Source organism: Paroedura picta, chromosome 5 (assembly GCF_049243985.1).
Source record: "Paroedura picta isolate Pp20150507F chromosome 5, Ppicta_v3.0, whole genome shotgun sequence".
Classification (NCBI taxonomy): domain Eukaryota; kingdom Metazoa; phylum Chordata; class Lepidosauria; order Squamata; family Gekkonidae; genus Paroedura; species Paroedura picta.
The window spans coordinates 69,689,113-69,711,611 of NC_135373.1; the positions used below are offsets into that span (position 1 = coordinate 69,689,113).

General features: G+C 42.6%; 1 protein-coding gene across 11 annotated transcripts in view; it reads left to right on the forward strand.

Moving 5' to 3' along the window:
• Window positions 1-22,499, forward strand: part of ANKRD26 (ankyrin repeat domain containing 26) — a 93,700-nt gene that overhangs the window by 34,267 nt on the left and 36,934 nt on the right. For 6 of the 11 annotated variants that reach the window (XR_013231139.1, XM_077338415.1, XM_077338416.1 and 3 more), the window contains 7 exons: window positions 4,677-4,783; window positions 5,876-5,891; window positions 6,040-6,091; window positions 12,912-13,085; window positions 16,972-17,027; window positions 19,578-20,531; window positions 21,275-21,510. Coding sequence is in view for 10 of the 11 variants with exons in the window: in XM_077338415.1 (XP_077194530.1) it covers window positions 4,677-4,783; window positions 5,876-5,891; window positions 6,040-6,091; window positions 12,912-13,085; window positions 16,972-17,027; window positions 19,578-20,531; window positions 21,275-21,510 (1,595 nt within the window). In the remaining variant the exon portion in view is untranslated. The remainder of the gene's footprint in view (window positions 1-4,676; window positions 4,784-5,875; window positions 5,892-6,039; window positions 6,092-12,911; window positions 13,086-16,971; window positions 17,028-19,577; window positions 20,532-21,274; window positions 21,511-22,499) is intronic. The other 5 variants (XM_077338419.1, XM_077338418.1, XM_077338420.1 and 2 more) reach the window with 5 other exon arrangements.

The following is a 22,499-nucleotide window of genomic DNA, read 5'->3' on the forward strand; positions in this document are numbered from 1 at the left end:
ATTTCTTCTGTCCGTCGTGTTCCTGTTTTTTTCTTTAGAAATACTCCAGGGGCTTGTCTTTTAATCCAGGGTGCTTAGTCTCCAAGTGGCGAAACAGTTTTGAAGGCTTCATTGCCTCATTAGCCAGCCGTTCGCCGCATATTATGCAGAGTGGGCTTGGTATGTGGGAATCACCTACCGGGACAAATCCATATTTCAAATAGGACTCATTGTATTGTCTACAAACTTTCCTTTTGTTGGAAGTGGACGGTTCTTCTGTCTCTTCTGTCTCTTCACTCGGCCTTTTACCCTTTGCAAAGAAACCTTGCAAAGACATCTGCTTCTTACTCAGTTTGCTTGATTGTGATGCCTCACTATTTCTACAGCTGTGTTGGCCTGAAACAGCACAAGTTTGAATCCAGTGGAACCTTTAGGACTAACAAAGTATCTGAAACTGCTGGGGGTGGAGCTCTTTCAGCATGTGAAATGGTGCATGGAGAGGGGAAATGCACCATGGGCTTGATCAGGATCCAGCCTTGGGGCATTTTGGAATGGCTGAATAAATCTCTAGAATGGCTTCAGTATCCATGGGTCAGACCTGTGGATGCTGTAAAACCTTGTTTGGCCCTAAATTGGCAATCTCTACCAATTTCCCTAATCGACCATCATTTTGTGGAGGTGGGCTGCAATGTGAAGATGAAGCAGGGACGTTTCATTATGCTGATGGAAAACTTTGGTCTGGATCCAATCCCATACCACAACAATAAAGCCCCTTTATTATCGTGTCATTTTCCTACATTTTGTAAAATGCACAATGATAACATCAGTGTCAATGCATGATGAAAGACACAGAAAAATCTCAAAAGCAAACTATTCATCTGACCCCAAAGGCTTGCATTTAAAGCCAGGATAAACCACCCCAGTGGTACATGTAGCAGCTGAAGGTGTGGTTCAATGTACTAAGCATCTTTGATTTTGTCTCCATAAACCACAATGTGTCAACAACATGTGTGATGGTATGGTAATTGCTGTTTCCCAAAGTGAAATGCAAAGGCTGTAATGGTATTGCTTCTGCTGTTGACAATCTTTTAAAAATGCCAAAGGTACAACAAGGATTATAGTCAACAAGGAACTAACATGCTTTTCAGACACATCCTCACCCAGTTTGGTGTAGTGGTTAGGAGTGTGGACTTCTAATCTGGCATGCCAGGTTCGATTCTGCACTCCCCCACATGCAACCATCTGGGTGACCTTGGGCTCGCCACGGCACTGATAAAACTGTTCTGACCGAGCAGTGATATCAGGGCTCTCTCAGCCTCACCCACCCCACAGGGTGTCTGTTGTGGGGAGAGGAATGGGAAGGCAACTGTAAGCCACTTTGAGCCTCCTTCGGGTAGGGAAAAGCGGCATATAAGAACCAACTCTTCTTCTTCTTCAGTTCCAATTGCCTTTGAGTCCAGGGCTTCTCCTCAGGCAGGCGGGGTTGCTGGGGCGGGGAAGGGAGGCAGCCGGCAAGCAAAGGAATGCTCCTTAAGCGCTGGGACTCCAGGTGGGCGGGGAAGCCGAGGTGGCGCTTCCAGGCAGGTGAGCTTGCTGGGGCCGGGAAGGGAGGCAGCCGGTAAGGAAATGAGTGCTCCTTAAGCGCTGGGACTCCTGGTGAGCGGGGAAGCCGAGGCGGTGCTTCCAGGCAGGCGAGCTTGCTGGGGCAGGGAAGGGAGGCAGCAAGCAAGCAAATGAGCGCTCCTTAAGTGCTGGGACTCCTGGTGGGCTGGGAAGCCGAGGCGGCACTTCTGCTCAGGCAGGCGAGCTTGCTGGGGCAGGGAAGGGAGGCAGACATCGCCAAGCAAGTGAGCGCAGGAGCGGAGCTCTGCCGGATCATGGATGAAGTAAAGGGCCGGCGGGGGGGGGGGGGGAGAGAGAAGGCATCCTCCGTGGCCCACCTGCAGTTAGTGTCCGTGGCCCACAGGTTGAGGATCGCTACTCTATGTGACAGCCTTTCAAGTATTTCATATCAACTCTTAGTTGTCTTCTCCCCAGGCTAAACAGACCAAAAAAATCAACATCAAGCTATGCTGTGATTTATTTTGAAGTTTAAAGGCTTCAGTCAGTGTGGGGACTTTATTTATGCCTCTGCTACCCACCCATGTATTGCTCCTCTCTGTTCTATCCTGAGTTTTAGCTAACTTTCTCATCTCTGCCCCTTAGTTTTAGCCAAATTTATTCTCTCAAACATCTTGTCTCCACCCATTCCTTCTTAAATTTCCAACATACTTCAAGCAGTCAGAAGATCCGAGCTTTCTGAGAACAATATTGCCATTATCTTAGGCCATTTATTTTCTATTTCAGACTGTGAGAAACACTGATATTGTATACGCACAAACATGAAATGTATTACTTATGTTGTTATTTAGTATACAGCTACAAAAAAGAAAGTGTTGTATTTTTTATTTATTTTTAATTTTTTATTATTACATTTATATACTGGCCAGCTGGCTTGACGCGGTTTACATCAAAAAAGAAAACACAGTTTAAAACACAAAAAAGCAACCCACCCATCCCACTTTTACCAACCCCCTTCACATTGTGAAATTAACTGTATATGCCACATCACACCTCCAGGTGGAGTGTTCAAGGGGGAAACTACCTGGCCTCAACCAAATCCCTTGTGGAAGAGCTCCATTTTACAGGTCATATGGACCTGCAAGAGCTATGGCCCAGCCCTTAGCTCTCACAGGAGCTCATTCTACCAGGTTGGGTCCTGGTAGAAAAGACCCTGGCCCTTGTCGAGGCCAGGTGCACTTCTTGTGGGCCAGGAAACACCAACCTGTTTTTATTCTCAAAATGTAATGCTCTGCTAATAGCACAGGAAGAAAAACGGGCCCTCAGGTACACTGGGCCCAGACTGTGTGTGGCCTTAAAGGTCAAAACCAAAACTTTATCTGGAACACAGCTGGCAACCAATGCAGCTACTGCAGCACAGGCTGGATATAGGCTCTCCATGGGTTTTTTGTGAGAACCCTCACAGCTGTGTTTTGGACCAGCTGCAACTTCTGGGTCAAGGATAAGGACAGTCTAGCATGAAGCAAGTTAGAGAAGTCTAGTTTGTAGGTGACCGTCACATGGATCATCGTGGTTAAGGTGTTCCGGGACCAAATAGGGCACTATTAGCTGTGCTTGGTGCAGATGGGAAAACACCAGCTTGATTACCTTCATGACCTGAGCTTCTAGTCACCCCTAAACTCCTGGCTAATGGTGCGATTCTAGCTGCACCCCATCCAGGCAAGGGAGACACCCTTCCTACCCACCCACAGGACCTCCAACTTGGAAGGGTTGAGTTTCAGGTGACTCTGCTTGAGCCAGACTGTCACTGCTTCCAAGCTATTGGCAAATATATCCAGGGGGAGTCAGGCTATCCATCCATTAGTTGATAGAGCTGGATGTCATTGGCATATTGATGACAACCCTGCCCCAAATTGTGGGAACTTCCTTGATTTATTTCTTTGTGTTTTCCACACAATTGTAATCAATTTTTTTTCATTTCAATCAGAATAAAAGTATTAAACATAAATATCTCTATGAATATTACTAACAGTATCAACAAATCCAAAAATCTACGATAAACAACCCATCAACATAACAATAGAATTATACATAATAAAATAATCTATAAAGTACTCCTCAATCTATTTTTCATAACACTACCACTCATTGTTTATCAGCCACAATCAAATTCACAAAATACATAATCCAAAATTTCCAGTTATGAAACTTAACACCTAACTGGTTTTATCTACCTACAATACCATAATTTTCTGTCTGTTAAAATATAATAGTCATTTCAGTGCATTTTTCACTGCCTAACTCATTGATTAGATATCTATAAAAAACTCTATGAGTTAAATGATACTCCCTATTCCAAAAACTGTAGAAAGCATTATTGTCTTTTTTCAAGTGAATCTTGTCTTCTTATAATGTAGCCAAAGTATGATAGACTCAGTTTTGCCGTTTTAGCTTCCAGAGGGACATCATGCTTGCTTAGGTCTAGAACCCAATGATTTGTCTTTTGGGAGGTTCATAAAATCCGTAAAACTGGCCTCCCAACAACACATTTCAAAGGAATCTAACTTTCTTCCTATCAGCCTTCTTTATTGTCCAACTTTCATATCCATACACACTACTGGAGAATACTATGGCATTAATTAATTTGATCTTGGTCACCAGCAACACATCCTTACACTTAAGGATCTTCTCTAGCTCCTTTATAGCTGTCCCCTTCACTGGCAATCTACTTCTGACATCTTCCGTGCTAATGGCGCCAAGGAATAAGAAAATCTTGAACAATTTCATCATTTCATCATCATTTCCCAGAATCTGGGTTCAGATCTCCACCTTCCCACGTAAACTTGCTGGATGAATTTAGGCTGGCCATTCTTTCTCAGCCTAACCTCAAAGGTTACTGAATTGTGAGAATAAAATAAAGGAAGGGATAGTGGTGTAAACTGTTTTGGGTGCTGGGGAGAAAAGCAGGGTATAAATTCAAAATAAATGTCTTAATCCAAAACAGCCCCAGACATCTAAATATGTTTAGATTCAGTGTTTTAAAATATACTTGGAAGATCATTTATGCATGTCAGAAGAATATCCTTTCTATAGGCGACTGAAACATGACTTGCTGTTTTGTGCTTTGTTTGACTTAGTGCTCTTTAGAAAGCCCTAGAAGATCTACTGTTGATTGTTTGCCTAAATCTTCTACTAAAGATGTAGTGCAAATTCATGGCATTACAGAAGAATCACGTGATGGCAAGTAATCATAAGTGTTGTTCTGTTTGCTTTTCTTCTATATTCCTGTTATAAACACATAATAATTCAGGACATTTTCTGAATTAGAGCTCATCTGCAGGCTATAGTGATCAGTTCCCCAGGGAAAAATGGCTGCTTTGGAGTGTGGACCCAAGCCACTCTGAGTTGCATGAGTCACCCCCAACCTTGCCCCTGGGCAATCAATCTGGGGGCCTCACCCAGCAGCTCTGGGACATCCAGAATCCCCTTTAGGCTCCCAAAAGGAGGCTGGCCATGGCAGCAGTGCCATCCTGAGCTGTCCGTGGACAGGCAATCTGGTGGACAGGCCATGGTCACCCAGGCCACTTTGGGGCTCCACCGCTGTCTCAGCCTGCCTTCTTCAGAAGGCAGTTGTTCCAGGAGATAGCTGGCCTTCCCTGCAAGCTACCAAAAGGGGAGGGCAGTATAGGAGTTGCAACAGCAGCCCAAAATGGGCCCAGCTGCTTGCAGCCTGTCCCTAGAGTAGCTGCCTATGGCCCACCAGGGATGGCGCCGCAGCCATCCCTGCTGGCCTCCTCCAGGCAGTGGTTTTGGGGGGCAGTCAGCATCCCCTCAGACTCCCAGAGTTGGCCAGCCATAGTGATGCCATCCCAGGCAGGTCGCAGGTCGCCAGGCTGCTTTTGGGCACCACGGCCAGTCTCCTTTGGTGCTCCTTCTGGCGAAGCTGTGACTCATGAGCACAGCCTCATGGCCCTCTTTTGGCATGTGGTGTTTGCCACCAACAAGAATAAGGCAGTCCAGGTAACTGGACAGATCCCTCAGATTGCTTTTTTTCCTTTTAGTAGGACTACCCCCACACATACACTGAGGGCTAATTGCCTCCATTTTCAAGGAGTGCACCCTTGCTGTCACAAATTGGGTATTACTAGGGGGGAGATAATGAATACTGTCTGTATGACAAATCTGTATTTGTCTTTGTATTTGTAACTCAAGAGCTTTTTACAAAAACATAAAACTAGATTTAATAAAATTTAGCACATTAAATAATGACTGGAAACATTGCTGAACACAGTTATTGTGCTGTCTGTTAATTCTCCTTTTTTCCTTTCTCAGGAAGATTGGAGGATACTCAGGTAAATACCATTCTGCAATACGCTACAGAAAATTTATTAAACTTATTAATGTGTTGTGTATTTTTTGGTTATATTTTGCTCTGAAATTGTCCTCTTAATCACTCAGGCAAATACAAAGCATGGCATTTTCCTCTTTCCTTTTTTGCAGGAAATGGAGGAAACACAGACCAGAGAAAAGCAAGATTCAAGTAACGTTTGCTGTAAATATTTCTGCCAGGGAGTACTGCTTTAATAATTCCAGCTGATACATTTGTTCTTCTTTCTTCAGAATTAAAAGATCTTATTTTAGATAAGGCAGATAAGTTTTGAAGGTTTATGGATTTTTAAAAAATATTTTTGTGTCATACATAGAAAATAAAGAATATTAAAAGCATCAATACTATACCAATTTACAGGAACAGAATAAATGTTTCATCTTCGTGGCTTCTGTGCAGTCCCACATGGGTTCTGCGGAATCGCAGGCCTGCCACGGAGAGGAACTCGCAAGCTTTTATACATATAAAATTCTAGAAGCTCCCAAGAGTGCTCACCCCTCCCCTACAGAGGGTGACTTTCCCGCCCAAAGTCACATGATGTGGGAGGGGTTAGCACTCTCCCCTCAGTTCTTTTTCTGCCGCCTCCGAGAGAGGACTGTTCAGCAAGCTGAAGAGAAATTTCACCTCAGATTCAGAAGGAAGGCGAATGACTCAGAATTCCGATATTATGGGCCACTGTTTTAAATATTTGCGGCCTTGTTTAAATAAGTAATTAAAATAAATAAATATTTTTTAAAAAGAGAGAGAGAGAGAATAAAGTGGGGTGAAATAGCCCCAAATGAAAAGCTGAGTCCTTCGCCTCTGTTCTGACAGGGGACAGTGCCTCAGCCTTGCTGCCAAACCACCCCGGAAGTCGAGGGGAGGAAGAGCAGTTTGCCTGGAAGTTCTCTGAGAGACGGCCTCGGCGCCTCAGACCTGCGAGGAGAGAGAGCGCCGGCGGCTGATTTATGGCCAACAGCCACCTCAGGTGTGCCCAGTGCCAGTCCCAGTGGTGCCTAATCGAAGGAGGAATCTGCCCTGTCTAGGGCTGCAGCTACCCCACTGGTGAAGGAGAGAGAGCCAGTGCGGATGATTTATGGCCAGCAGCCACTGTCGGTGTGCTCAGGGCCAGTCCCAGTGGTGCCTAATCGAAGGAGGAGTCTGCCCTGTCTAGGGCCACATCTTGCCCACTGGTGAAGGAGAGCCCCAGCGGCTGATTTATGGCCAGCAGCCACTGTCGGTGTGCTCAGTGCCAGTCTCAGTGGTGCTTAATTGGAGGAGGAATCTGCCCTCTCTAGGGCCACATCTAGCCCACTGATGAAGGAGAGAGAGCCCCAGTGGCTAATTTATGACCAGCAGCCACTGCAGGTGAGCTCAGTGCCAGTTCCGGTGGTGCCTAATCGAAGGAGGAATCTGCCCTCTCTAGGGCCTCTCGTAGCCCACCGATGAAGGAGACAGAAGAAGTTCGGCATCGGCCTGTTTATCGTTCGCATTTAGAGGCGATTTGTCTCCTTGATGCCAGCAGGCACCATTTCCTTGATGTCAAGATCTGCTGCTGCTGGCTGATTCCCAAGGGCTGCCTGGCACTGAGAGTCCTTGATCACGTAAGTCATGACTCCATGTGATGATAAATGTCATAATTTGGTGCCAAGGGGTGCTGTGTTGACACACAACTCACCAATTTGTCAGCTCTCTGACAATGAGACCCTGAGCATGCTTGCCTCCATAGTATTGCCACCAAGCGCTGCTGCCAAGCATCAGCACCAATCATCGTTGCCCAGCAGTGCCACTGAGCATCGCTGCCAAATGTCACCACAGACTGTGGGGAAATCCAAAGGACAGGCAATGGTGCTCTCCCCCTGTCCCCAACTTTGAGCGTCAGCTCTGCAAGTAAGCTCTGCCCACCTTCCCAACACCCAGGAAAGATTGGGAAAGAGATTGGACATGTGGTCCTAGGCTATATAGATGCCATTACCTGCTGCCACCACAAGTGAATCTTTGACACAGTTGCTGGCAAAGGATCTGAGATCATCTCAGAACTGATTTTTATAAAAGCAAGGGTATTATAGCCTTCTGTCTACAGAGGCCCTGAGTAAACTTGCATTCACACCTGCATTAGCAGAAAAACAGGATGTTTAGACTCAGGAGGAAAGGCTGTTCTTATTTTGGATTGTTTTAAATTAGAGCCACCTCCATCATTTGGATGTACAACCAGCAATGATTAGATCTGTTTGTCACCTTCCTCCCTCCCCGCTTTTTGAAACTGATGGAAGGAAAATATATTTTATGACGCATAGGGGATCCACTGGCATAGTGGCAGTACAACTCAAATGTGGAGAGTGGCAATTGAATGCTTCAGGAAAGGGGGCAAAAAGCCACAATACGGTAATGCCAGCCTATATTGTAATGCATCATCATTCTTGGCTAATCATTCCCCGTGGTTCCCTGAATAAGGTCTAAACCTGGGGGGTTTTCCTTTTGATGGTAAACATTTAGTGCTCAGACATATGAGATGCTTGGGCACATAAAGAAATTCATATTGACAGCCAAAATATTGGCAACGGTAAGCATGCAGGTTCCCATAGTCAGGATCTTCTTTTATCCTGATCAGATCTACCAAACAATCCCGCCCACTCAAATGCAGCTGTGCACCCCTCAAAATAAAGGGTAAGGGGATGCTACGAATGGAAATTCTGCTTAATCCCCAGGGAATCTGCAGCCCCAGCATTGGGGGTCCTTTGTATATTTTCTGGAAACTTATCCTATTGTTCCCATGTTTGGGAAACAGTGATAATAATAATAATGTTTTTGTATTTGTATATTTATGATGCAGAGCATTTGGTGTAGCCTCCGTTTGGCATCCACCATTCCTGATCGATGAAGTGGCAGCCATCCTTAGAGACAGTGTTGCTGTATACCTGTATATATAGATATATATATGTGTGTGTGTGTATCCATCCTTCCGAGGTTGGTAAAATGAGTACCCAGCTTGCTGTGCGGTAAAACAGTAATGACTGGGGAAGGGAATGGAAAACCACCCTTTGTTGTCTGCTGGAGGAACACTGGAGGGCATCACCCCAGGGGTCAGACATGACTCGGTGCTTGCACAGGGGATACCTTTACCTTTATGTATATAATAGTCCTAAAGAGTGTAGGTGAAACAGCTATCCTGTATGTTGGGTGACATACTAAGTACAGAGAGATTGAGGAGTTCATATGTCATGAACAAGAGTCTCCCTCATTTGTCAAAAAGCTTATGGTCTGCCATAATCACTCTTAAGGGCACTGGCTTCTTACATCCATTCCTGCATTTCTACATAATGCTTTTTATTATGTTTATAATGTGTTGCTTTTTGGTCTAGTGTCTGCAACTTGGTTATTCCCAACTTATATTGCAACTATAGTGGATCACATCAGGCTATATAGTTGCTATGTGTATCCCTATTTCAGTGACTGGATGGTCAGGCAGGTTCCCTTTTGTATTTGAATCCAGTCTTCAGTGAGCCTTGGGCATGCTGTCCAAGTTGTGGGTCTGCAGCATCTGTGCTCATTCCCTATTGAAATGTGGCATTTATGGATCTATTTCACAATGTTTTTTTCCATTGAAAGGACTACTGAGGCTATCCCTCTGGAAAACAGATTTCCACCCCCTGGGGGGTGGGTGAGGGAAAAAAACAAAAACAAAAAAGTAGAATCTTTAAGGAACACCTTTGGTTGAAACTCCCTATTCCTTTGACTCTCCTGAGGGCTCTGATATAGTGATCTTCCACTTTCTCCTCACAGTGACCCTGTGAGGTAGGATAAGTTGAGAAAGAGTCACTCTGCAAATTTCCATGGCAGAGTGGGGATTTGAAGCACGATCTCTAAGATCATACTCTTACACTCATCACATTGAATCTCTAGTAGGGGATACCTTGATACTATCTCCTTTGACTTTGAAATCCTCACAGTTGCCTTGTTATTTGACTGTGGAAAGCGTTGTACTATTATTGTCTGAGTACCGGGTCAGAACATCTATTTAGACTATTAATAAGACTCAAAATTCAGAGCTATTAATGTGTCTTTGATTCTTTGTTGTGCAGGATTCAAGAACAGCAGGTCCTGTTTGCCTACAGATGACTCCATGGTATAAACCTATATGAATTACTATGGTGGAAACAGGCTACCTGAGGTTATGTTACAGTGCTCAGGTTCTGTTCAACATGTCTCTGTCATCTACATGATGGGAAACCTCAGTGTGCTTTGGTGCTAGCCTCAGCGCATATATTGGATTGATACAGGGAAGATTAAGCAATGATTGCGGTCACATATGAGTGTCAATAATGGACACTCCAAACATAGTTCCTTTTTTGCTGCAAGAAGCAGTACAGGGTACTCATTTGCTACTGGAATCAATGCATGTTGTGCTCTGGGGTATCAGTGGGTTCACAACCCACTGGGGAAACCTTTCCATTCTTCATTAACCTTCTTCTTCCCTTGCAGGATTCCTAGATATGGTATTTGAAAGTTCTAACTGGCCAGTGTACACTGCATTTCTGAAGCAACCTGTAGACCAAGTGGAGTGTGTTTCCTACTGCAAGCATACAGGTTCATTGCCTCTCTGACAGAGCCAGAATTCCTGCATAGAGACCTCCACCATCACCTAGTGCTCAGGCAATTCCGACTGATAGTTCGTCTGCTATTCCTGGCTGGTGGTTAATATTTAGGGTCTTGAGGGCGTGGGTGGTAAACCACAAACCCTCTTCTACTTGTTCTATTGGTGTAGATGGAAATGTTTCTAGATCAGGATAGCAAGATGTTAGCAACTCAACCGTTAGAAATGCATTTGTGAATCTGCCTTTTCTTTGATTCATTGATTGACAGATTTATGTATTACAGTACATCCTTTTTGGATGGCCGTGGATTCAGCCTGAAGGTTGGAGGAAACGTCTACCTTATCTGATGGCCCTCTCTTCTCTAAGATTTCATCGAGATGAGTAGTATTAAAACCGAACATAGTTTTTCTTCCCCAAGTGATTTCTAAGTTACTCCTGACTTGACACCTGGTTCTGAAACAGAGAGGGCTATGTGTATGGGATATGTTTGGTTAAAAAAACCAAACAAGTAAATAATGGAATGGGCTGATCCAGGCAATGTAGAAATCGTTACTTGCCTTACTGATCCATGAATGTGTAGAAGGGCCTCAGTACAGATATTACCATGTTGAATGATGTTTCCATAAACTGACAAGCTTTGCCTGAAGTAGATGGCCCTATTGGTATCTCTCTGAATTACATGTTCTCAGAGTTTTTTTCTGCAGTCTTCTTGCCTGGATTGCCTCTAATAGACATCTGCAGTGGAGTGACCTGATCAATGATCCACATTTGTCCACCACTTTGTTATAGATGTCAACTCCTGGAGAGAGGTTCTGTGGGTAGAGTGGATTCAATCCATTTTCTGCTATGTAAGCCCACACCCACCTCCAGGGTGCGTGATCTTGCTAGTCTCCCATGTGGGACTGCACAGAAGCCACGAAGATGAAAACAGGGTTGCACTTACCTGTAACTGTTGTTCATCGAGTGGTCTTCTGTGCAGTCACACAACCCTCCCTCCTTCCCCGCAGTGGGCCGCTGATAATGGATTGACTTGCCTGTTCCGGCGGCAGGAAGGAGAACTGAGGGGAGAGTGCTAACCCCTCCCACATCATGTGACTTTGGGCGGGAAAGTCACCCTCTGTAGGGGAGGGGTGAGCACTCTTGGGAGCTTCTAGAATTTTATATGTATAAAAGCTTGCGAGTTCCTCTCCGTGGCAGGCCTGCGATTCCGCAGAACCCATGTGTGACTGCACAGAAGACCACTCGATGAACAACAGTTACAGGTAAGTGCAACCCTGTTTTCTTTATGAAGCCAAGCCTAGTATCTTCTTTCAAAAAAAGACACCATTAGTTTCCCTAATCTATAAAAACATTTGGTTTCATTAATTTGGAAGATTTCTAGGCAGACTTTTAAAATGGAGCAATTCTACAGAGAATAAGGATTTCAATTTAGACGTGTACTTATCTCTATCAGTTAGGAATTGGGGAGCAATTTGGGAAAGTGAAACCATTTTCAAAAACAAAAAAGTGCAAACTACTGACGAATCTTTTTAAAGATTTATAGGTTGGATTTAATCCAAGGAGTTACTAATCCTTCTTTCACCTTCCTCTTTCCCCTCCTTCTCACTTAATGATTGCCAGGCTTTTCTTAGTAACTAGAGGGAATTGGGGGGATTTACCAGTAACTGAAGGGAGGTACAGGCTATGCTTTTGGCAATATAGCTACATCTCTTCTGGAGTGTAATAGAAGTGATGTTAGCATGTTGCAGTGACACTCTGATATTAGGAGGAAAACTGTAATATAGCTTCTATCATAGCATTTTTGCCCAAATGCCAGAGTGTCAGTGTGACATCATCATGTCACCAGCAATGTAGCGTGGGCTTTCTTCCTGTTCCTAGTACAATGCTCTGCTGCCCAGTTGATAGGGGGGTGGGGCTTAGCAGGGGGGCTGGCAACTCTGTCTCACTTCTACTTACTTGCTGCTAGTGCTGAGCATCAGAAGTGTTCCCAGGGCACACTGGAAAATATAATCCACCTATCAGATAGTGCTGGAGGACTGAGAGGGGAAATTTTTTGCCACCGCTACAAGTAAGTGGCCAAGAAAGAAAATGTGAGGACTGTCTTCTCTGTCAGATACACAGTCTGTGAACCACAGAAGAATTTGGAGTAGTAGTTCATAATTTTCTACTAAATGAGAACATTACAAAAATACCCAAGTTCATATTTCCCATGTCTCTAATTTCTTTGTATAGAACAGCTTCTTTTATTACTATGGTAGATTTTTGCAGTTCATTCACCAATCGGAAGTCATCTTTTTCTTTGTTAGACCTACTTGCTCCAAGGCAGGGTTTATACAAATTAAATTGTTTATTAAGAAGACCAGCAGGAGGTGTTTACTCTTTTGATTTGATTAATATCACAACTCTTTCAGATGAGTCCGACTGGGAATCAATCAGCATTTCACTTCAAAGTGAACTGTATGCTAACTCTTTCTATCACCTTGTGTTGGAAGATAATGGCAGAAATGATGCTGCAACCAAAAAATCAGAAATTGTTCCTGTGGGAGTCGTATTATCTGATGCTCAAGCAGTAATTCCCTTAAAAGGTAGTTATTCACATTTTGATAACAAGATCTGCTTCTTCATTATAAAGAAAACACAATATTTTACAATATATGGCTACTATTCCCAGCCCCCTTGTTCTAAATTGCTCTACTTGATTTTTAATGGAATCAAGATGGGATTACAAATGGTAGTTTTCAAGGCGTGAAGCTAGATAACTGCTAATTAAACTGTTTTAGGCCATTTTTTTTGTTTACTAAAATGAGAAAAGAATCAGGGAGTGTTTCTCTTTTCTTCTCTCTCCTCCCCCTTCCTGTGAGCACAACTGGACATATTTCAACATGAATGCATATGTTTTATTAGAAGCCAGAATGCTTCTGCTCTGTTCTTTTATATAAGATATACTAGCTGCAAAGCCCGTTCTATAAAAGGGCTGCAGAAGGGTGGAATGGCACCTGCTGAAGAGGGCTGGTGAGTGCACAGAGGATGCAGTGGACTTTGGAGGAGAACCATCCTCCCTCACCAGCTGCCTGAGACTTCAAGTCCTTGAGTTTGGGTGCAGGGCCCTGAGAGCTCTCTGAGTGGCCACTGGTAAGCTTGGTCATGTAGTTGGCTGGTGCTCAGGAACCTTGTCACCCATTGGCCTCGCAGTCCCACTCCTGCAGAGAAGGTAGGGTGAGGCAGCTAAGAAAGGCAGACAGGCAGCGGGAGGTTTCCACACTGTGAGGAAGGCTTAGACCACAGCAGGGCTCTTGTGCAGGACATTGTGTTGCCACTCACTGCCTGCCCTCGCACCTTTGACATAATAGGGAGGTCCAGACTGTGAGGTGGGTTGAACAGGTGATAGAAGATCTCCCCCATGTTCAGGAGGCCTGGGGCACCTGCACCTCACGGCCTTACCTAGTGGCGGCTCATCATCCTGAGGGTCAACAGCATGTGGGCCCTTGGAAGCAGGCTGGATTCCCCACTCCCAGCAGAGGCAGGGAGGCTTGACAGAGCAGCAGAGATCCCTTGGTGGAGGTGGCTGACCTGGGCCACCCTCTTCCAACAGTGAGGAAACAGAATGTGGATGGACTTGGCTGCCATCCGGTGGGTACAAAAAAGTCAGTGTGAAGCATGGGTTCTTATATGCCACTTTTCTCTACCAGGAGTCTCAAAGTGGTTTATAATCTCCTTCCCTTTCCTCTCCCCTCAACAGGGCACCCTGTGAGGTAGGTGAGCCTGAGAGATCCCTGATATTACTGCTCAGTCAGAGCAGCTTTATCAGTGCTGTGGCGAGCCCAAGGTCACCCAGCTGGCTGCATGTAGGAGCGGGGAATCAAACCCGGCTCTCCAGATTAGAAATCTGCACACCTAACCACTACACCAAGCTGCAATCAAGTTTAAGAAACGTGTAGCTGAATTTGGTGGAAGAGTCCTAAAGTGATAGCATGTTACATAGCATATCAAGCTGTATGGAGGACTCACATTTTCAAACACTTCAGGAGTAAGCCAACAAACTCTTCCCACCTAAAATAAGAAAGTACCATGTAGGAAGCAGTTTTGTTTAAAACTAGTGTCTCTTTTGTACCAACTCCATCTACAAATAGCTTTCAAAAAGAGATAGTTTATGACTGACATACTCTTGCCTGCAGCCTGAAATGGTAGAGTTCATTCTGCTGTATGTGTCAATAGTGTCTTGCAGAGAAAGATTCTATGCTAGTGAAAGGTCGATCGGATTGCTTTAGGAAATGGCAATTCTATAGCAGAATACTAGCAACAAATATCCAGGAAAAAGTTCTAAAATACTAAAAAATACAACAACAGTCAATTAGATGCTGCTTTTATTTTTTGTAAGATTTTCAGGGCCATTCCACAAAGCCCTAATGTTGCTGAAGTCTGTTGTGTAACTCTATTTTTTTAACATTATGCACGATGTCGTACACAATCCACAACACTCCTGCAACACTCCCGCAAAAATTGGTTCGATGTAGCACTTTTCAGGGAATTATAAAAAGTGGATTCTCCCTAAAAAAAACGCTTGATTCCTGAGAACAACCTGCAACACATCTGAAAAGACATGTGCATTCTCAATATAGCAGTAGGAAGAAGGTTCCTCCTTCGCTCCCACCCCCACACTTCTGGGAGACGGGGTCTCCCTCAAACTGGTGCATTGGTGGTCATAAAATCGAGCAGATCAAATGTTTCAAATACTTAGGAATTACCTTCCAACATAATTTGCACTGGACCAAACATAGAAATAGGATTACTTAGAAGGCTAACTGTTCCACTACCCATCTAAACCGTTTTTTCTTCCTTAAAGGCAATCAGTTTGTCCCAGCTGTTTGTCGTGTGTTTGACTCTAAAATCCTTCCCCAAATTTTTTATGGTATCCCTCTGTGGATCTCAGGTTTTAACAAAAACATGGAGAGGTTACAGTCTGCCTTCTTCCGGCAGATTTTGAGAACTCCAAATTGCGTCCCTTACTCCTCTTTATGTCTTGAAATTGGACACAATCTTCTTGAAACTAAGGCCTGGATTTTCACCTTTAAATATTGGCTAAAACTGCATTTTAGGGTTCGATCAGACAGTCTATTGGCCTGTTTACTGAGAGACACTTTTAAATTTAAATGGTTCTCTACCATCCTGACTACACTCCAACAAATTAGCATTGACTACGATTACATCTTATCTCTGAATGAATCTTCCATTATGTACCAAATCAAACAAAGGTTACTCGATCAGGAATTTCAAAAACTCCATCCCACTGTGCCAGCAATTTGCTCTCCCTGTACGCTTGGTCTCCAAGTGAAGCACGGGATAATGCCGGCTTATTTCCATAACTTGGCAAATCCCCTCCATCGCAGAGCGTTTTCGCTTGCTCGGCTTAACGCCTTTCCATCTAAAGTATTACAAGGGAGATTTGCCAAGATCCCCTTCGAAAACAGACTATGCACCTGTGAATCAAACTCTCCTGACACCATCCAACATATCATACTGGATTGCCCCTTGTTCAGTCAACAGAGAAGGCATATTATACCCCTAATACCAAAACGGAGAAACCATTCAAGATTTGCCAATTGTAACTGAGTGATAAGGATGCCGACGTCACCTTTATTATGGCTGAATTTCTGTCCTCAGTTTTTAAACTTAAACTGTCTGACGTATCTTGACTAACTTTGTTTATCTTGCTAATCTGCTTTATGCCAATAAAGGTATTGTATTGTATTGTATATAGCAGTAGGAAGAAGGTTCCTCCTTCGCTCCCACCCCCACGCTTCTGGGAGATGGGGAAGCCTTTTTTTTTTTTCCTTCAAGCCGCTGATAGCAACGAACTTGCGAGCACACCGCTTCTTTAACCGAAGTTCCTGGACAACTAATGCAGCAGTGCCAAATAGAAAGCACGTTTTTTCAAATGTACCAAATGCAAATTATATATGCTGAAAGCTCTGTTATTGCTTGGCGTGGTAGATCTGAGGCCTTTAGTAATATCAGCGGATGAATGCAGTTGTAGGTGGACAGAGCTGACTGGAATAATGAGAAGGGTTGTTTTATTCTGCCATTGGGGTAATATTGTTAATTGTTGTGGGTATTTGGATTTAAAATTGTAGGGGTTTTATGGGCTATATTGTTTTATATTTTATTCTGTATGCCTTCTCGAGACAACTTTGTCAAGAGAGCTGGGATATAAATTAAAATAAATAAATATTTATGATTTAGATAGAAACCCATGTATTTCTTTGTTATTTAATTACTTTTCATAGTCTTTGCAATATGTTTTTGCTGTGATGTAATTTGGCTTAATTCATTTTAATACCTCAGTCTTTCTGAAATATTTTAGTGAAGTGCTTCGACAGTGTCTTTGCCAACATCATGTTATGTTGTTTGCCCAACAAGGGGCAGTGTTCAAATTGTAACTATTATGCATATCCTCATTCACTGTATTTGCAGGAGAGCAGTGTAATGAACAACAAGATATCAAAGAAATTGAAAATGATGCGAACAAGGTCAGTAGATTAAGAGGTTAATGCGAATATGGATTGTTATGGTTGTATCTGTGGCTAAAATAAACATTTAACTATTCAGTGATTTATTTTGAAGTTTAAAGACTTCATTCAGTAGGATGACTTTATTGAAGCCTCTGCCTCCCAGCCCCCTATTGCTGCTCTCTATTCTGTCTCCTTGGTTGTAGCCAAATTTCTCATCCCTGCCAGTTCTTAAATTTCCCTCCAAGCATCCAAAAGATCTGAGCTTTTTGAGAACAATATTGCCATCATCTTATTTTATTTTGCTGGCTATGATGAAAAACACTGTTAGAGTCCAGTGGCACCTTTAAGACCAACAAAGTTTTATTTAAGGTGTGAGCTTTTGTATGCATGCACACTTTCTGAGATACAATGTAATGTAATGGAACTATTTAGTTCATACTTATAGGCAAAGTGTGAGTAAATTCACATATGGCATAATGAAAATGGTTAACAGATTCCAGAGTTAAATAGGAAAAACCAGTAGGGGGCAGAAGGGCAAGGTCTCAGCTAACTGCTGTCAGCAATTGATTTTCTATTCACCCATTATTCTCTTAATGTGGACATATTTATTGAACACAGAATGATTCCTATGCAATTAAATCTGAAGTGAATACCCAGAAATTAGACCTGGGAATTATAGGTGGTGCAAAATGCAGCTGCTAGGGTCTTCACTGTACATCTTGGAGGGCCCATATCCAGCCTGTGCTGAGGCAGCTGCATTGGTTGCCAGTTGTGGTCAAGATCAGATTCAAGGTATTGGTGTGAACCTTTAAGGCCATCCACAGTTTGGGCCCTGTCTATCTGAGAGACCGCTTGTCTCCTTATGACCACCGCAGGGCACTTTGCTCCACGGGTGCTAATCTGTTTGTGGTCCCTGGCCCCAGAGAAGCACACCTGGCTTCAACCTATAGGGTGGTATAGAAATCAAATAAATAAATAAATAAACCTGGGGCAGGGCCTTTTTGGTCCTGGCTCCGACCTGGTGGAATGAGCTCCTGGAAGAACTGAGGGTCTTGACAGAACTATCTTAGTTCTGCAGGGCCTATAAAACAGAGCTTTGCCGCCAGGTGTTTTGTTGAGGCTGGGACCAGGAACAACTGAGGCCCCTCCTCCGGACAACATGTTGCCATCTTGTGAATTTCCTCCCTGTGATGATGGTTGACTAGGGATAGAAGAGGTTGCGATTATGCCACTTCTTGTGCTCTGTTATTTGGAGGGGTTGGATTGGTTTTATTGGGGATGCTATAAATTCCACATTTAAATGAAAGCTTTTTAAATAGAGAATATTTTAAGTACTGGTTGAAAACAAGCAATAAGTACTCAGGGTTCTTTTTGACTCTATTTTGAGGATTATAATAAACGCTTAGCATATTAGCCATAATCAGCTTGTTCATGTTTGTTCTTGGTTTTCAGCTGACGGTTCCTTCTTGATGTTCTGTCAGAATCTCAACTATTATTATTATTATTATTATTATTATTATTATTATTATTATTATTATTATTATTATTATTATTATATCCTGCTGCTTTCTGAAGACTTGCAGCAGCTTACACATACCCCCCTAACAAAATCCCCACATAAAACCCCATTATACCCAGGGCTCTTGGCCCCCTACAACTTGAAAAGTTTGGCAACCTAGAAATCCCTCCCTTTAACTAAATTCATCCCTCAGTAATACAGCTCTAATATTGCTTCTCTCACAGCTGTTGCTGGCCAGTCAAAATACTTGGAGCAGCCTGGCACTCTGTGCCTCAGTGGGGAATAAATCCTTCACTCACTGATTCTCTGTCACTTCAGTACTTAGAACCTTACTTTTAAAGTGCTGTCCATCACAGCTGCATTCTCAGTGTAGATACTATCAGATGCCACAAGCATTACATGATTCATCAAAATTTTATCTGAAGATGAAAAATTATTTAGTGATTTTGATTTACTAGCCAATTAATAAGACTTTTTGTTTTAAATAAGCAAACAGTGATGTATTGTGTCACCTCTAGCTTCAAACAGTTTTGAAATAAAATGGTATGTCTCTAAAAGATGTTTTTTGAGTAAGAGTTTTACATGTCTTTGAAGTTACAAAAGCTGAGCAAATTATAACTATGTAAGGAGAACATGATTTTTTAAAATTTTAATGATACTGCAGTAAATCTAAATGTTTACATATTTTAACAAAATATGCATGGTAGTATCCACGCCAGCTGTATTTGGTATGTGCAGGGGGAGTGGTTCACAAGTTCTGTGAGCTTCCATCTCCTGTGTCATGCACCACACTGTTACAAAGGCTTCAGTGCTCTCAGAAGTAGCTTTTTGTGAGGCTGAACCTGCACAAAGAAGTCAACTAAGAAAGATCCATTCTGTGAGCATTGGTTTTCTCAGTGTTTGAATTCAGCCCAAGGTTGTGAAACAAATTATGCTAAAATCCTGTTGTTCTTTAAAACAGTCACCAAGATGTCTGTCTGATATCCATAGCATAATTTTATATGTGTAGCTCTTTTTCCCCCCCTATCCATGGACATGGCTTGCATAAGGATAAAAATGTAGTAAACACATTCAGCTGTATAGAAAAGGCATCTCTTGAAAATCAGACTGACAAAGCAGATGTTTTATTCGCTTGTGAGAAAAAGGAAACCGAAGCAGCAATGCATGTTGAAGAATCAGACGGTGATTGCAATCAATTTGATGCAGCTCCCTGGGAAGAAAGATATGAAAAGATGTGGGTTGCAAATGAAAAAAGGGAAATCAAAACCTGTTTTAAGAGCATTACAGCAGAACTAAAACAGAAGTTTGGTGAAATCAACGTAAGTGAGGGGGAAAGTAATACTTCTGTGGAAGACAGATCACAAGACGGCTTCAGAGGTGTGTTGGATGGCCTAAGTGAATTGCCATCCCTCCCTGTGACTAAAGCTATCACTGACAAACAAGAGAAGGACAATTCTAAAAGTTTGAACTCTGTCATTGCAGAAAAAGAATTCAGCACAGAAATTGTAACTTTATTTCCTATAAATTGTTCTCAAAAGCTTCTTCCTAAGCAGAATGAAAATGGTCAGCAAAATGTTCATTTAAACCAGAGAGCAAAGAATGAGATACTGTCTCAAATAGCAGAAGCAGGTGTAAGTGAACAAGGAAGAGACGATACACTTGTACAACTGGAAACAGGCGTGGGAAAGATTACAGCATGTATCAAAATTCCTGCCTACACAGACAGTACAAAAATGCTTTCCAATATAACGAAAAGTGCAGCTCAAAAAAGGCCACACACATTTAACAATGGTGCTTCCAGAGACATTGCAGTCAGCAGTTATAAAGATGTTGACACTGAGATGGGAAACAATGTGAAAAACTCTGAACAACCCTGCTGCCAAATATCAAAAGAACTGGATAAAGAACTAGAACGTGATGTTGTGAGATTTAAGAATGAGGTGGGAATGCTGCTGACAGCATTCCTGACTTTGGAGAAAGAAAAGGCCCAACTACAGAAAGAGGTAGAGGGATATCTGTTCCTTTTCATTCTCTGGTGTTTCTCACATCTCTGCCATCCTGTTCATTTCACCTCTTCAGCATTATTGGAAAGCCGCCTTTCCTCTGTGCTTTTTGCAATTCTTCCAAAGTGGGTCAGAAAATAAGGGGAATTATATATACTTTTATTTATTATTTAGAAGGCAATTTAAGAAAGTTTAATTCAAAATGTTAACAAATATAGTTTTAACATACAAGTACGAATCAGGGTTTACTGTATTTAGTTTCTGAGATCTGATGAGATCAGGCTAGCTTGGGCCATCCAGGTCAGGGCACATCCATAGTCTCTTAAATGTGTTCCAGAATGTGAAAGTGGCTTCTGAACAGGGTGTTAATCTTTCCATTGCTCTCATTCTTGCTTAATACCTTTCACTTTGTTGTGTGAAGCACTTTTCTTTCTTCATTACAATGTTCTTGGACAATCTGTTGCTGAGAATAGTTATTCTCTTCATAACTAGATGGTGTGTGTTCCTAATTTATTTTTTCCTGTCATGAATGGAAGTTTTTTTTTATTATATGTTTTATGCTACTAATTCTTGTTAGCATACAAGTTTCCTAATGTATGAGTGTTTTCTTTTCAAGGGTGTATATTTGTTTGTTGTAGTAGAAAGTATAGTAAGTAGTAATAAATAACAGAATGTGTAACTTTTTATGATCACTGATACTTTGTTTGCCTACATAAATATATTGAGTGATGTCATTGTTTTAGGTTGAAGAGGAAAAACAAAAGCAGAAGTGGGAGCAATTAGAGACTACAGGAAAAAATGAAAATCCAGCTATTGACAGTTTGACTGTGATTGCTATTGAACAGGAAGTGAAAGAAAAGCTTACTCTAAAGGAAAACCATTATGTTGAATCAGAAGGGGAGATGGTAGGGCAAAGCCAAGTAAAAAACATAATTTCCTCAGTAGAAAGGAAAGAATTAATTCCAGTACCTGCAAAGAGGTAAGTGTGAACTGGAATGTCAGTCCTCAACTATTGTCCTTAAAGGTAGTTTATTTGAATCATTTTGCATAGTAATTCCTTGGTCTACTGTGTGTTTTAACTTTCATTTTCAGCATACTTGAAACATGCTATTGACACAACTGTAGTATAAATATACAAATAACAAACAAACAGGGAAGCGTGATTTCCCTGCTTAAATGGGGTGCAGTTAACAGTAGTACACTCAGCCAGGAAGCTGGGCATGACCTTTGACACCTCCCTTTCTATGGAGAAACAGACCACAAGAGTAGCACAGCAGGTGTCCTTCCACTTGCACCAAGCTAAGCTATTAGCACCATACCTGCCTCCAGAACACCTAGCTGTAGTGATCTGTGCTATGGTCACCTCTAGACTGGATATCTGGGACTCGCTCTATGTATGCCTGCCCTTATCTCTGATCCGGAAACTGCAACTAGTCTAGAATGCATCAGGTAATGTTCTCATGGGAACACCTTTGAGGGCACACATTAGGCCCACACTTCAAAAGCTGCACTGGTTACTGATTGAATTCCAGATCAGACTTAAGGTTCTGGTAATTACCTCCAAGGCCATATGCAGTCAGGGCCCTGAGAATCTGAGGGACCACTTCACTGCCTATGCTCCCCAGAGAGGGACACTTTACATCAATAAACTGGTGGTCCCTGGCTCCCTAGAGGCTCACCTCTCTGTTCTGGCTCCCACATGGTGGAATGAGCTCTCAGAGGAGATCAGGGCCTTGTCAGAGGCTAATGACAAAACAACAGCCAGAGCCCTGAAAAGCCCCTCCTACTACCACCAAACCATGCCTAAAAGAGAACAACACAGGGCAACTCCAGACTTAGCAACATATTCTCAAAAATCATACCACAGTTGTGTTCTTAATAGCCAGTGTCAATGGTTATACAATTAAAGTTATAATGTTGAAATGTTAGAAAGTATAATGTATTCTCCATATTTTTCTATCAATTCAA